The 15126-nt window shown below is 38.4% G+C and overlaps 1 protein-coding gene across 35 annotated transcripts in view; it reads left to right on the top strand.

Moving 5' to 3' along the window:
* The window catches only part of ANK2 (ankyrin 2), a 613918-nt gene that overhangs the window by 516709 nt on the left and 82083 nt on the right, over window positions 1-15126 (top strand). For 19 of the 35 annotated variants that reach the window (XM_075616768.1, XM_075616795.1, XM_075616740.1 and 16 more), the window contains 5 exons: window positions 1444-1479; window positions 6861-7085; window positions 8482-8580; window positions 9222-9376; window positions 9693-9904. In XM_075616768.1, the coding sequence (XP_075472883.1) occupies window positions 1444-1479; window positions 6861-7085; window positions 8482-8580; window positions 9222-9376; window positions 9693-9904 (727 nt within the window). The remainder of the gene's footprint in view (window positions 1-1443; window positions 1480-6860; window positions 7086-8481; window positions 8581-9221; window positions 9377-9692; window positions 9905-15126) is intronic. The other 16 variants (XM_075616973.1, XM_075616877.1, XM_075616803.1 and 13 more) reach the window with 3 other exon arrangements.

Raw genomic sequence — 15126 nt, 5'->3', positions numbered from 1 at the left:
ACCTATTAAATACAGCTTGGAAGCATTGTTTGAAAAGTAAAGCATGTGATGAATAAAAAAAAAGACCATACTGGCATTAAAGGAATAAAGTGGAAAGGGACTAGGGCGCTCCTAAAAGCTCACTCAAAAATATACTACGATGTGTCCGATATATAATACAGGCACATAGGATGGGGCACACAATAAAACAATATAACAAATAAATAAAATAATACTGGCCCGTCGAGGAATATGCAGCTCTACCCGAGAAGGTTCGTCCCAGCGATCCTCAGAGAATATTGGAAGGAATTAAGGAATAAAGTCACTTCATTGCATTCCCAAATATTTAACCATATACATTTTTATTTTGCATAATAGAATCTACTTCCTTTTACAGATGGTACAATATGTCAATCTGAATAATTGACCTGCATTGCTTAGTATGTGATACACAATGTGCATAGCTAAGACGCATACATAAAAATACAGTACCATTGTTTTATGGATCGTTTTCATTTGAACTACATAACATATGAAGAAACATTCAAAATGACCTGATTTATTCTGTTTTCAGACCCAAACAATAAAATTAATCTGCTTCACATACAGAATGAACATTGGAAAAAACATTGGATTCAATAGAAAAAAAACGAAATAAATTGTTAGTATGTGTTAGTTGTTACTAGCCATAGTCGTATGGTAGCAAGTATGCTGTGAACATTGGGTGATTTAAAAAATATGTACTCAGAAATGTATAAGTTCAGTATTTAAATCCTTATAATATGAGAGTAACACACCAATAGGGAAATACTATTATTTGCAAAATAGTGTAATAGCAAACAACATATTAAATGTGAGAAGATAATGGTAAGAAGATGAATTCGGCTTTAAGAACATTCCAACCATACAAGTAGTTGGGGAAGGAATCCATGCACCTTCAAATGTATTTGACAGAAATAAATTAAAAAAACAGCAAAGATAGAAACCGTATTTTATGTACTGGAACTGTTTACAAGGTGTGAGATACTATTTTCTGTTCAATTATGTACAGTATAACTTGAGTATCCAACTAGATATCAAGCAGGCTCCTAAATCGGTACAGTACTGTATGTGGTAGCTGTTTCTAATGAAAGTGGTGGTTGTATGTGATGGTGCTCTGGTAAATAGTACAACTACTTTTCTGTTTGTGCTTTTGCAATCTCACTTCTTTTGTGAATAAAAGGGGACATGTTTTGATTCCTGTTCTGTTCCTATTGCTTAGAAATCTATTCTTGTAACATGCATAAACATACCTGATCACGACAGTCGTATTTTCAGTGTAATTCCATTTATTCAGGCTTTTTTTTTTAACTTAATATCTAAATTGATACGTGTTATACGTCTTTACCGTTTCCTGTCCTATACTTCCTTTACGTGTTACTTTTCTCTTGCTCTCTCACTGCTAAATAATCTGTTCTGTTGCAGCCGCATATCTCCCTGTCTTGACCGTGACAACAGCAGGTGAACTTAATTTTGGATTCAATATATGATTGACTTGTTTCCACTTTTTTATTATACAAATAACTCACATCAGGCTGCTTTAGTGTGTTCACATTTTGCACAGTGCTAACTATGGCCAAAAGAATGTAACTATGAAACCTTTCATCCTCTCTTGACATGTGCAACACTTTCGCATGAGGTCGCAAACCGCGTGACATGTGCCCTTCTGTAATCGCAAACAATGCTGTGATTCGCCAAGCATTAACTCCTTGTGCACTGCAATTTCATTTAATATGGTCACCTGAGACATTCTCTAAAATCGCTAGATTCGCTTCCTGCTGAGTCTGTAAATACCACACACACACACACACACACACACACACACACACACACACACACACACACACACACACACACACACACACACACACACACACACACACACACACACCACACACCACACACACACACACACACACACACACACACACACTACATTAATGTTTTTTGGGGGGTTATATTCACCTAATAACCATTAGTATATAGATGTATGAGCTTAGAGTGGGATATGGTTTCACTATCAAGTTAGAGCAATTGTGAAGTAAAATTGGACAAAATCCCTGTGGAGCATATTTTAAAAAAAATTGTGTCAAATTTTCTTTATGCTGTACAGTATGTGCAATGTATGAATGAGGGCTTCATACATACTGCACCGACACATTTTATTCGAGCAAATACCCAGTATGTACCTGGCAGATACCTGGAATGCGCCGCTCCTCACCTCTGACAAGCCCCGTTGCGTTTGCCTTCCCAGCCTGGGTTCATGCCTGGCTGACGGGCGGCTGATCTGTTAAATGATAATGATTAGGATTTAATAGGCTGCAATGCTTCGCGTGTCTACCAGATGGCATAAATTCATGAATTGTAATGCAGTATATATATATACTGTGCAGTATTGCAGCCAGCGGGAATAAAATGCTTCAATCCCTGCCTGGAAAATACCTCAATGCACTCGGGCAGAAAACAGTCACAAACCTCAATACACCCGGGTATACCCGAATTCGTGGGACTAGCCGAGCTCGAATAAAGTGTGTCGCCAGTGTACGATGCATAATTCATTATTTCAAATGAATTTTGATGCATTGCCTCATATTGAATACCTGACTGATACTGTACAATTTAAATTAAAACATAACTATGTTTTTGTATTTATAACCAGTGTTATTAAATGTCAATTACTAGTGTAATCAAACCCCCATGCTGTGTCACATACATTTTTGGTTGACACATAGCAACTCAATTCTGCCCTAGCACTAATTAACAGGCTTTTGCAGGTTTACGGCAGGTTGATTTGGTACGATTTATAAGCACATTCTACTTGTTTTGATGCACAGAAACATTATTCCTTTACTACATATCATTAAACCTGTATGTCAAGCATAGTCCGTTTCTACGGCCTCCCTTCCCCCCCACAAAAAGTGCAATTTAAAATGAGATTTCCATGTGCCAATTTGGCACCAAAGAAGCAGTTTGATAGTACATAGGCCCCGGGGTGTTTTTGGCTTATTCAACAAAGAATAGGTAAGAGAACTGCTTGAAATAAAGGTATAAATATTGCGTTTTATCACCAAGGTAAAAGATTCCAGATCAGATTTACCAGTCACTATATCACGATAGAGCGATGGTCGGGTGTTTGTTCCGTCTGTTCAGTTCCACTTAGATTCTGAGTGAACTAATTGCAGGGATAACAATACATTGTCTGTGATCCTCAGCATTCATTGCTTCAGAGAGAGACCATAGACATGTTATTGTTTTACATTTTAGAAGAATTCAGGGGTCCTTCTGTTCCCCTTGCACCTCTAGGAATTCTTTACCTAAATATTAACCGGTAGTACTGTTTGATGTATTTCAATTGTAATTGCAGTGTTAGGCTGCGCTTATAGTGCCTGCGACGGTGACGGCGATGCGACGTCGCTCCAAAACAAAACAATTGACTCAGTCACCAGCGCTTATAGTAAGTCGCTGCAAATTGAATTACAACGTTCGCTCGTGGCGACAAGCGACGTCATCGGTCGCTTCGCCGTTGCCGGAACTATAGGCGCGGCCTTGGGTTAGACAGGTTAGAATTAGGCGATTGACACCTTAAAAGCATATATTCACAATTTACTTCAAATATATATTTTAACATTTCTGAAATGCCATAGTCTTAAGATAAAACCAAGCCTCTGAACACGGGCTGAGTGTCTGTCTCGTTCGTTCCACACCAATTGTAAAATAATCTGATTTATGGATAACCACTGCATGTCCATTTAAAGAAGGGGACAGGAGTAGTAAGAGCTAATGATAGTAGCACCCACCCTGAAGGCCAGGGTGCAATGTTCTCAGGATAAACTATAACAAATTATAATTTCTTTAAGAATCAACCTACTTTTAAACAAAGTGGACTGAGTTACAGCATACTTAATTGGCACTTCAAACCTATTTCAGCACTAATGTGGCATTGGGGGGGTGTAATAAGATAGTGATGAGCTAAAAAAGCAATTACAAACTTCTGTGGTAAATTACAAATATGGAAATATATCTTTAAATGAGCTCTCTTCACACATTTATCTCCAAGAAGCTAATGACACATCATGGCACAAATAATATTTTATCATAAGAAGTAACCATAAACTCATCCTAAAACTCTGATATTTGATATTTTTTTTTTATATTATGTACTTTTTTGGCCCAAACACTGTATCACTGTATTTCAGTAAAACAATCCACCAAAATCTGACTCTACATATCTGATTCTATATACAGTATATTATGCTATTTAAGACATACTGTATACACACGCACACACACACACACACACACACACACACACACACACACACACACACACACACACACACACACACACACACACACACACACACACACACACACACACACACATCTTTGGAGAAAGAGGGGATCCACTTGATTTCTTAAAGCTTTGTTTATTGTTTTCCAACAAAATCTTGCATGAAATTTGAAATGGCAATTTGCAGTGGTCCACATATTAAGTACTCAAGCACCCTGATTACAGTTTTGATGTCCAAATATGTATCTACAGTATTGAGGAATGCTCACATCCATTTGTTTTATGAAGCATGTGTTCATTGGTATGTTATTGCAAAAACTCTCATTAATAATTGTGTTCATTTTGGCTGGGAATTTTCAGTGGGTATCATGTTATCATCTCATACTTCCCTAAAAATGTATTTTCCTTACATTTGTGAGTGAGACATATTGATTTACTAGACAGGGTCAATTATTTATTGGCTACACAATATTTTTGTTATTCCTCTTTTCACACATAATAACGAGGATCTTCAGCGCTCCCCTTTCAATGTATGCCTGTGTCTCTAATGCATTCATATTAAAAGTAAGGTGTAGTGCTGCAATACAATTTTTTTTGCCAATCCACAGACAAGAATCTTTATCCAATGCTGTTATTTAATTTTTTGTTTTCCGATAGGTTACTGGAAGGGTGACTTCTTAGTTATTCTTATTGAGAAATATATTTTTGGAAAATAATGATGTAGATTGCAATATAAACTTTGCACAAAAGACTGTTTTGCAATAACCGTCAGGAGTTTATTTGAACATACATTATTCTATTATAATGGTTAAAATCACCAGTGGCCAACTTCTCACTAAATTGCACATGGTAGACTCTATCACTGACACAACTTACCCTAACCATAACTGGCAGAGTCCGGCATTTGAGAGGAGTTAAAGATTTATAAAACGTCATTTTGTAGGGCACACATTTATCTCCAACTCCCTGAACTTACAGTACAATAGGAGCAAAACGGCAGGGCCACATGGTATGATGTACTGCTATGTGATATCGTTCAGATATATTTCTTCCATGTTATATTTCAGGACTAGCCTGACATTGTTGACTCACAGTACCACACTGACATGTTTCGCTGTGCCATTTCTCCCAAAGTGACTCTCGGTGGCAATTCTTCTGTAATATTGAAATACTCAGATCCCCATTAACATGTCTGCCAGTTTTAAAGGAGCAATTCATGCCGTTTTACATTTTCTAAATCTGCTGTAGCGTGAACCATACTAGAGGAGCGGCTACCGTCACCCCCTACGGAGGTGAGTATCTCCGAAAGCAGGGGGTCCCTGGGAGCTGAAATGAATAGGGTTCAGCTCTGGAGACCCCCAATTTCAATCCTAGAGAGAAAAAAAACGGTTTGGATTTGCCACTTTAAATCAGCAGGGATAAAGTTAACAAATATGTCATATTCATGTTATTTCATAAAAACTCACAATCTACAGAGAAGTCTGATTGCATTTTGCATGTTAAAAAAACTTGCACCTTCAGTATGTACTTTTGATGCATGCCATGTCTTCTTATTGGATGCATTTGTACTTTTCATCTGCACGTGGAATGAATTCCAGATTGAATAATGTTTGCAAATGTATGTTTTTTTTCTGTATTCATTTACACCAAAATGATATTAAAGCAGTCGTATCCGATATGCTATTAGGTTTGATACTCCTGATAATACTTGTTACTTTTTATTTGACCCCTTCATTTCTGAAGCGCTGCCCTTCTGTCAACAGTGAGGTTAAACACATCCTGCAAAATAAAAAAAGGAAATATATCAAATACAAAGAGCACTTCCTCTCACAATGTCATTAGTAGATATATACAAAGGCTTGCACAAGTGGTATGCAAACATTTCCGCACATTTTCTATATGTTTTGTGGTTTTTACGCAATTTTTGCAAAAGTGCACATTGCTTGAAAATTATTAACATTTTGTAAGTTCAATGTCACCAAATTTTCTCCAGAATTGAGCAAAATATCGCTAAAAAAATGGCAGTAACTAAAGGGACAAGTGACCATGCACATTCACTTCTAATGCTTGCCCATTTTTTTTAGGTGAACATTGTTGATTTATGCAAACATGTTTGCACAAAAAAAGGAACATTTTTTCTGGTTCTTCAATCTGTAATTGTGCAGCCATATTGTATAGACTATTGTAGGCCCTGCAGTGGGAGATGCATGGATAAAATAAACCACTTACATTTCAATTGTTTTGAAGATTAATGTATGAAAACAAAGCTGATTATAGTTACAATGCAAATCTAGACTCTAATCTTGAAAAACTTAGTCACAGGACAGATGCTTTAACAAGAACTGTTGCTTATTGCATAGGTCTGTTATGTAGTAATATACAGTATGATAGCATAGGTAAATTAATGGACAGCACATGGACCAGTCTAGAGTATTTGTTGTAACATGGAATAGGAATACTGCTGTTATCCATTGTATAAATGTATGTTTGCCTGTGCATTTTTATTGCATTGTATCAAGATGTATGTTGTATATTGTGTTTCTCCCTCCAGTTTCCTGGTCAGTTTCATGGTGGATGCTCGTGGTGGTGCCATGAGAGGCTGCCGGCACAATGGACTGAGAATAATAATTCCACCAAGGAAATGCACTGCCCCTACTCGAGTGACCTGTCGTTTGGTCAAGCGCCATAGATTGGCGACCATGCCACCAATGGTGGAAGGAGAAGGTCTGACGAGTCGTCTAATTGAAGTTGGCCCTTCCGGAGCTCAGTTTCTTGGGTAAGTGATTCTCTGTAGCCTAAATATCATGGTTGTACATAAATAATCAATTCACATTGTTTTGATTAACAAAACACAAGAACACACAACAGGCTGCAAAATATACTCTCTGCTGACCTACTTACTACTCTGTTGACCTCTTTGTAGCATACATAGCACAACATTGTATGCTGTGGAGTGTGTAATGACTCTTATATACAGTTATTATATAATGACATATGTCCACTCTTCCACTAAAGGATGTAAGCAAGGCTTCAACAAAGCTACGTGTAGACTGGCAACTTTTTAAAACCCACGTAATTCAAAACATTGTCTTATATGCTCATTTTATTTTTGTGCAATGCCTGGACTCTGTTTAGATTATCACTGTATTTTTGCTGATTAGCTAAATTCATTAAATCTAAAAAAATAAATATAGTAATTCATGGTTTTCTTTTAAAACTGAGTCAATCTCAAATCAGCTTTGTAACCATTGTAAACAAAATAATGTAACAATATAATTATTATTTAGAATAGCAAATATAAAAGTCAAAATGTATTTTGTCTGACATATTGCCTTTATTGGCACATTTCAGAGGATACACTTACAGTAGGTGTATATATTAGGTTGTATATTTTAATTTCCTTAAAGGTGAAAGGGAACTACCAATGACATCCCCAATCGGTTTACTATTAAGGTCTAATCTATCCCAGTGCATTGATTTATGAATCGTACAATGGAGAAGAGCTCATGTTTAAATGCACATACTTCCTAATTTTGCAGACTAAGGCCCTGGTACTGTAAGATGTGATAAGAGTATATGACGTGCTTCTGAATGAAAAGCCACATTAAAGGCAATGGGGCTTTTCATGCGATAGCATGTCATCTGTGCTTATCACACCTTACAGAATAAGGCGCCTTACTGATGGCATCACAAAAGCTGTCAACTCCATATCTGTATGAATTTCTGGAATATGCTGTAACTTCTACTTCTTTCTACATGTTTTCCTCTCATCTGGAGTAATATTTGGAGGCTTAGAAATGATACGTTTCTTAAGTAGTTGTTTCTTACTGCTGAATCCCCTCTATTTTTCTTCACATATAAAGACTTTTGTTTTGTGCAATCCCTAGTTAAAAAACATATTTGATAGATTGACTTTAGATCCCATGAATAGTTTTAGTAAAACTCTTTGACACAGTATGGGGATCAATTACCCATATTCCCACTGAATTCCTTGGTAGGAAAGAATCTATAAATTCCATACCTTTTGCTTTGTGTTTGTTACTTACGTTTTCTAGACTTTTGTACAGAACTTTTATAAAACTGACTCCAAGTTCTGGTTCATCACCTCTAAAACAAGCTGAAATTACTCTTACCTATGTTCTTTCTTTCACTGCTGCTTTGGATTCCCTCAGTAAACTTCACCTTCCTACGGCTCCTCCCCCTCTTAATGAGGGAGAAAGCTTGGTCAGCCGAATCCTTCAACTGGGACCTCCTGGGACCAAATTCCTTGGGTAGGAGAGACTTAAGATCAAGTTGATGGATGCCGGCCTCCCCATTCCTCTTTGTTCTTCACTATTATTTCCTTTTCCGTCAGTGATTTTTCCCATGATCTTGTCCATGTGGTGTTTGTTTTTTTTGTTTTTTTTATAGAAGATGTATCCTTGATAAAACATTTTAATTCTTGTGATTTGCTGTTTTTGTTTTAGTAGTACAGTGTCTGTTTTTATGCCGTTGTGTACTATTCAGTGGTGTTCATTTTTGTTTTAGCATGTGATTGTATCTGTACCAGTCTGTGACAGAGCAACCTGGATCTTAAGATTGAACATTATGGAGCCTAAAGTGCACTGTAAAAACATAGTACTGTACAGTACATGGAGTGCTATTAGTTAAGAAATTGCAGATTGGTACTCCCAGCCTTCTAATGTATTTTTTCCTTATAGGTGGAAAATTTGAACTCTATGGACAATCCTAACTTATTACATAACTTTCCCTCAAATGTCACGTTTCCATTTCAGATTTCATACACAATCTGTTGACTTGATCATCTTCTTGTGTCTCCTTGGCAATTAGTAGAGAGACTCCAGGTTACTTTGCCCCAGAGCTGCATTGCATTGTTTTCCTAATCCCTTAATGTGACACGTTGCTGCTTTAGGCCCGTGATTGTGGAAATCCCCCATTTTGCGGCTCTGCGAGGAAAAGAGCGGGAGCTTGTGATACTGCGCAGTGAGACTGGGGACAGTTGGAAAGAGCACTTTTGTGAATTTACTGAGGATGAACTCAATGAGATACTCAATGGAATGGATGAAGGTATAGCATTGTATATTCGTCTCTTTTCAGATAAACTTCTCTCTAGTCTTGTTTTATTTATCCTCGTACAATGGATATATGTTTTTATTTTTCCCTATGTGGTTTGAATGTCATGGCTCAGTTTTTCTAGCTTTCACCATATTTACAGTCTAGATATTTTTTTTTTTTTACATGTACAGTATAAGATTTTCATGTATTACTTGAAATTAAACGTATGGGGTTTCTACACAATTTGCTGTGCAATTTATGTTATTTTTGCATCCCGTTTGTGAGCTTTTTCAAATCAATGCTGTGTGTTCTGTTTTTTTTACCATAGTCCTTGAACCACCTGAAGAACTGGAAAAGAAGCGTATCTGCCGTATTATCACCCGAGACTTCCCACAGTATTTCGCAGTGGTGTCCCGTGTTAAACAGGACAACAACCTGATCGGACCTGAGGGAGGAGTTCTGAGCAGCACTGTGGTACCTCAAGTCCAAGCAGTCTTTCCAGAAGGTGCACTCACGAAGCGAATCCGTGTTGGCCTTCAGGTATGGAGCTGTTAACGTGGATAGTGCTGGTTAAAGTAGCATTGAAAGTTTGGAGGACTTGTATTATCTTAGCAGGACTTGCAAAAAAAACCCCTATAAAATGTAGGTATCAACACAGAGAGAAGTCGGCTTTTCTAGCAAATATCTATGGGATCCGGGTATGAACAAAGCAAAAAAATTGCCTGGACACAGCAATTAAAAAAAAATGTTAAGGGATATGTAATAAGTGCTGTAAAACTGCAGAATTGTTAAAAAAAAACAGGTGCAAATGCTGTATTTTGGCTTTGCATCACTTTGCATCAATGTACAGTATCAAGGTGCTTTGCTCCAATTTAGCTCCACTTCCTTCAATGGTCATTTTTTGGAATTGTAATTGGGGGAGTTAGGAGAGTACATATATTATTATTAAACTGAGATCTGAGAAACCACAAAGAAAGTGACAAAGTCACAGCAGTCCCCTATTCGTTGCACTCATTGTAATAATCGTAACTATGTACATGAAGTGCGGGAGTATATAGTCCCTTCATTCAGACAACACTTTACCTTATTCTAGACACATTAGATTTTTTTGGGATTGTAAGAGACATATTTAGAGGTACGCAATGGAGACTGTTTTAAGGTGAAATTAAAATAAGGCTTTATTGCGCCTGTCACTTTAAACACAGCAAATATGTAAATCAGCAAACAAAATCCGCTCCACTTTGGAGTATATAATGTGTACACTTGTAGTCCAGCTCTCTTTAACTGGGTTCACTGGCCCAAATCATAGGGACATTTATATATATATATATATATATATATATGTTCAAATAACGGGGGAAAGAAGGGGGGAAGGTGGGGAAAAGAAACCTCGCATCTACTTTTGCAATATTAATGCCACCATAAGCCAATAAATAACTTTACATCAGTAAGAATTGGCGGTGCTCACGGGTTGTAAATAGTATGAGTGAAAAGAGAAAAAAGTAACCCGTATGGGAGCACTCAGGTATGCAGATTAACATATATTATTTTATTTATTTGACACAATGCAAAAAAGGATTAGTAAACAGTACATGATTAAAAACACTTAAAAAAGGCTTGGACCCCTGTCACGGGTACTACCCATAGACACAAATGGGCAAAACTAGGGAATGACTCAAATTGTCAACCCTAAACATGAAAAGGATAGTGACTCAAGAAACACTAGGATAGATCAGAATAAATCACAACAGGTTAATGGGTTCACAGGCACCTATACAACGCTAAAGATAATACGTACTACACACCAGTGAAGTGACTAGTCAAAATATAAATGACAATCTTGAACCATCATAAATCTGCTTGAGCATACAATTATGTAACCAATACCAACAGCACAAATTAATCACTTGAAGGAAAAAGGTGGCATGATGGGATGAAGTCACTAGATGTGTAGAGCAATGAAGTGTGTGAATAGCATGTATAGAAAATTGCCTGATGAACACCTATTAGATAACCTTGTATGTGTTGTCAGTATCCATAATGAAAAAATAGAGTGTCACAGTCCAGAGATTAGTTGCACCAGTGCTGGGTAGCATAGTTACGTGAACATCTGTCAGGGGTCCTGCCTAGCACCCCCACTCCGACGCGTTTCGTCCAGAGACTTAGACTTGGAGTCTCCAAGTCTAAGTCTCTGGACGAAAACGCGTCGGAGTGGGGGTGCTAGGCAGGACCCCTGACAGATGTTCACGTAACTATGCTACTCAGCACTGGTGCAACTAATCTCTGGACTGTGACACTCTATTTTTTCATTATGGATACTGACAACACATACAAGGTTATCTAATAGGTGTTCATCAGGCAATTTTCTATACATGCTATTCACACACTTCATTGCTGTACACCAGGGGGGCGCAAACTTTTTTCCCTGCGCCCCCATGACGGCTGTCCCCTCGCTCCCGCGCCCCCCCCCCCAACCCCAACTTACCCGTGCTCCGGCGTAATGACGTCACATGACCTTGCAGCGTCATTTTGACGCCGCGTTGCCATGGCGCCGCAGGGAGGAAGCCGCCGGAGCCACGGTAAGTTAGGTTTACAGAGGCCCTGCAGGTCCCCCGGCACTTAATTTAAGTGCCTTCGGGAAGCGCACGGGGCCTCTGTAAACCCCGTCGGCAGTGTCGCGCCCCCCCTGGGGGTCGCGCCCCACAGTTTGCGCACCGCTGCTCTACACATCTAGTGACTTCATCCCATCATGCCACCTTTTTCCTTCAAGTGATTAATTTGTGCTGTTGGTATTGGTTACATAATTGTATGCTCAAGCAGATTTATGATGGTTCAAGATTGTCATTTATATTTTGACTAGTCACTTCACTGGTGTGTAGTACGTATTATCTTTAGCGTTGTATAGGTGCCTGTGAACCCATTAACCTGTTGTGATTTATTCTGATCTATCCTAGTGTTTCTTGAGTCACTATCCTTTTCATGTTTAGGGTTGACAATTTGAGCCATTCCCTAGTTTTGCCCATTTGTTTCTATGGGTAGTACCCGTGACAGGGGTCCAAGCCTTTTTTAAGTGTTTTTAATCATGTACTGTTTACTAATCCTTTTTTGCATTGTGTCAAATAAATAAAATAATATATGTTAATCTGCATACCTGAGTGCTCCCATACGGGTTACTTTTTTATCTTTTCACTCATATATATATATATATATATATATATATATGACATAGATAACAGTCTTATAAGAAAAGTCTTATCTGTCTCTTAGTTGTAGGTGGAAGGCTTCTCTCTTTCCTGGGTTGCTGCCTTTTACTCGGGATATCTCAGCATTCAGGTGTAGAATTCTTGTGAGCTCCAGACATCTATGATCCCTCTATCAGTCTCATCTGTGAGACTCAGGAACCTCTGCTCTGTCTGTTTACTTGGTCAGATGAGTTGTGGACTAAGGAATCTCCCTTCCTGTCTCAAAGGCAGGCTTTTGTAACCAACCTCTAATCAGCCAGGTGGTGTTGGTTAATTGACTACCAGCAGTTAACCACCACACTGCTGGATTAGAGGCACCTTTTTGAACAGGGACAAATCCCCTGTTACATGGATATTATATCCTTATGTACTTATTTACACTTTAATTGGGACGTATTAGTTCCTCCTTTGGATATTATATCCTTGTGTACATAGTTACGTTTATTACCTTGAGTGCAACGAATAGGGGACTGCTGTGACTTTGTCACTTTCATTGTGGTTTCTCAATATATATTTTCCCCATGAACCAGGTCCATATTTATATACAGTATACTTTGATATTTAGGTTTGAGCGGTATCTTTCCACCATTTCTCTTAAACTGAGATCTGTCACTATTTGCATCAATAATAACTGGTGCAGTTTTTCTTTGTGTCAAACAAATTCACCAGATTTGGCCCTAACCTCTGCTCCGTCTAAGCAGTCTGCTTCAGATGTAGGAAACAGGCCTTACAAGCCTTATTGTACATGTGTCACTAATGCGAATAAAACAAAAATACACTAGTAAGTTTGTTAATGTGGGAAGTTGTAAGTTGGCGCTTTCTTACATTAATGATTGTAGAGGACTAGCCAGGAAGGTTTACAACACCTTAAACCAGGCGAAATGTTGATGTTAAGAAAAGGGAAAAATATTATGCATAGAGATAACAGTGTGATAAATGTCATTAGAATATTTGCACCATTTAACTCCTGCCTAACCCCCACTATTCACACATTATACATTGCAAGCACAATAGGTGCAGTGTACCTTGATATTTTGGGGCTTATTAATTAAACTCTGATAACTGCCGTGATGTGTTAGGTTTCAGCTGCTCCATTTGGTGTGATATGCAAACCGTACAATTTCCACGACTCCTTCATTCTTAATGAATGGCGAATACATCAAATCATTATCGGAGTTTAATAAATAGACCCCATTGACTTAGAGGATAGCAATGAGAAAGCCTCTCTTGGCGTCAATTTAACACAATGATTGCCTTAATGCTGTTCAGTACATGCACTTCACTATGGGCAACATTCATCAAGCAACGGTCCTGCATTAACTCTAATCAAGTCAATGGGAGCTAACACTAGATTGGGTTCACTAACCCAGGGGTGCGCAAACCTTTCTGTCTGCTCTCCCCCCCGCTCGCGCCCCCCTCCATACCTTGTCGTCAGCGTCACGTGATCCCACAGCATCATTTGACGCCGTGTTGCCATGGCAACACGTTGCTGAAGACAAGGTAAGGGAAGTTGCAGAGGCCTCCCGAGATCCCTCAACATTTCATTTAAATGCCTTGGAGAAGAACGCAGAGCCTCAGCAACCGCCGCCCCCTGGAAAATTTTGCGCACCTCCCCCCCCCCAGTTTACACACCCCTGCACTAACCCACAGCAGCACTTGATGAATCAGCACCTAATACTTTTACATATATTGATACGTTTTAACCCACTAATATTAAAAAGAGACTCGGTTTACTGAAAAAGTAATGTACCTTCTACTTTAATAAGTACTTTTATGATGAATCAATATTAATAATAATAATATAAATAATACATTACACAAATTCTGCTTACAGTAGCTGCAAATATGAAATTGGCACAAAACTATTCACTATGTAATGTTACTATTTGTATTAGTTGTTTCTTAATTCTAATATCCACTTCTTTCATTGGAGGCTAGTTATGGACTGAGGATAGAAGACAGCAGTAACTGAGGATAGAATACAGCATTAACTGAGGATAGAAGACAGCAGTAACTGAGGATAGAAGTCAGCAGTAACTGGGGATAGAAGACAGCAATAACTGAGGATAGAAGACAGCAGTAACTGAGGATAGAAGACAGCAGTAACTGAGGATAGAAGACAGCAGTAACTGAGGATAGACGACTGCAGTAACTGAGGATAGAAGACAGCAGTAACTGGGGATAGACGACAGCAGTAACTGAGGATAGAATACAGCAGTAACTGAGGATCGAAGACAGCAGTAACTGAGGATAGAAGACAGCAGTAACTGAGGATCGTAGACAGCAGTAACTGAGGATAGAAGACAGCAGTAACTGAGGATAGAAGACAGCAGTAACTGAGGATAGAAGACAGCAGTAACTGAGGATAGAAGACAGCAGTAACAGAGGATAGACTACAGCAGTAGCTGAGGATAGACTACAGCAGTAGCTGAGGATAGAAGACAGCAGTAACTGAGGATAGAAGACAGCAGTAACTGATACTTTTACATATATTGATACGTATATTGATACGTTTTAACC

This window comes from Ascaphus truei, chromosome 1, assembly GCF_040206685.1.
Source record: "Ascaphus truei isolate aAscTru1 chromosome 1, aAscTru1.hap1, whole genome shotgun sequence".
Classification (NCBI taxonomy): domain Eukaryota; kingdom Metazoa; phylum Chordata; class Amphibia; order Anura; family Ascaphidae; genus Ascaphus; species Ascaphus truei.
This window is presented reverse-complemented; position numbering and strand designations above follow the sequence as displayed.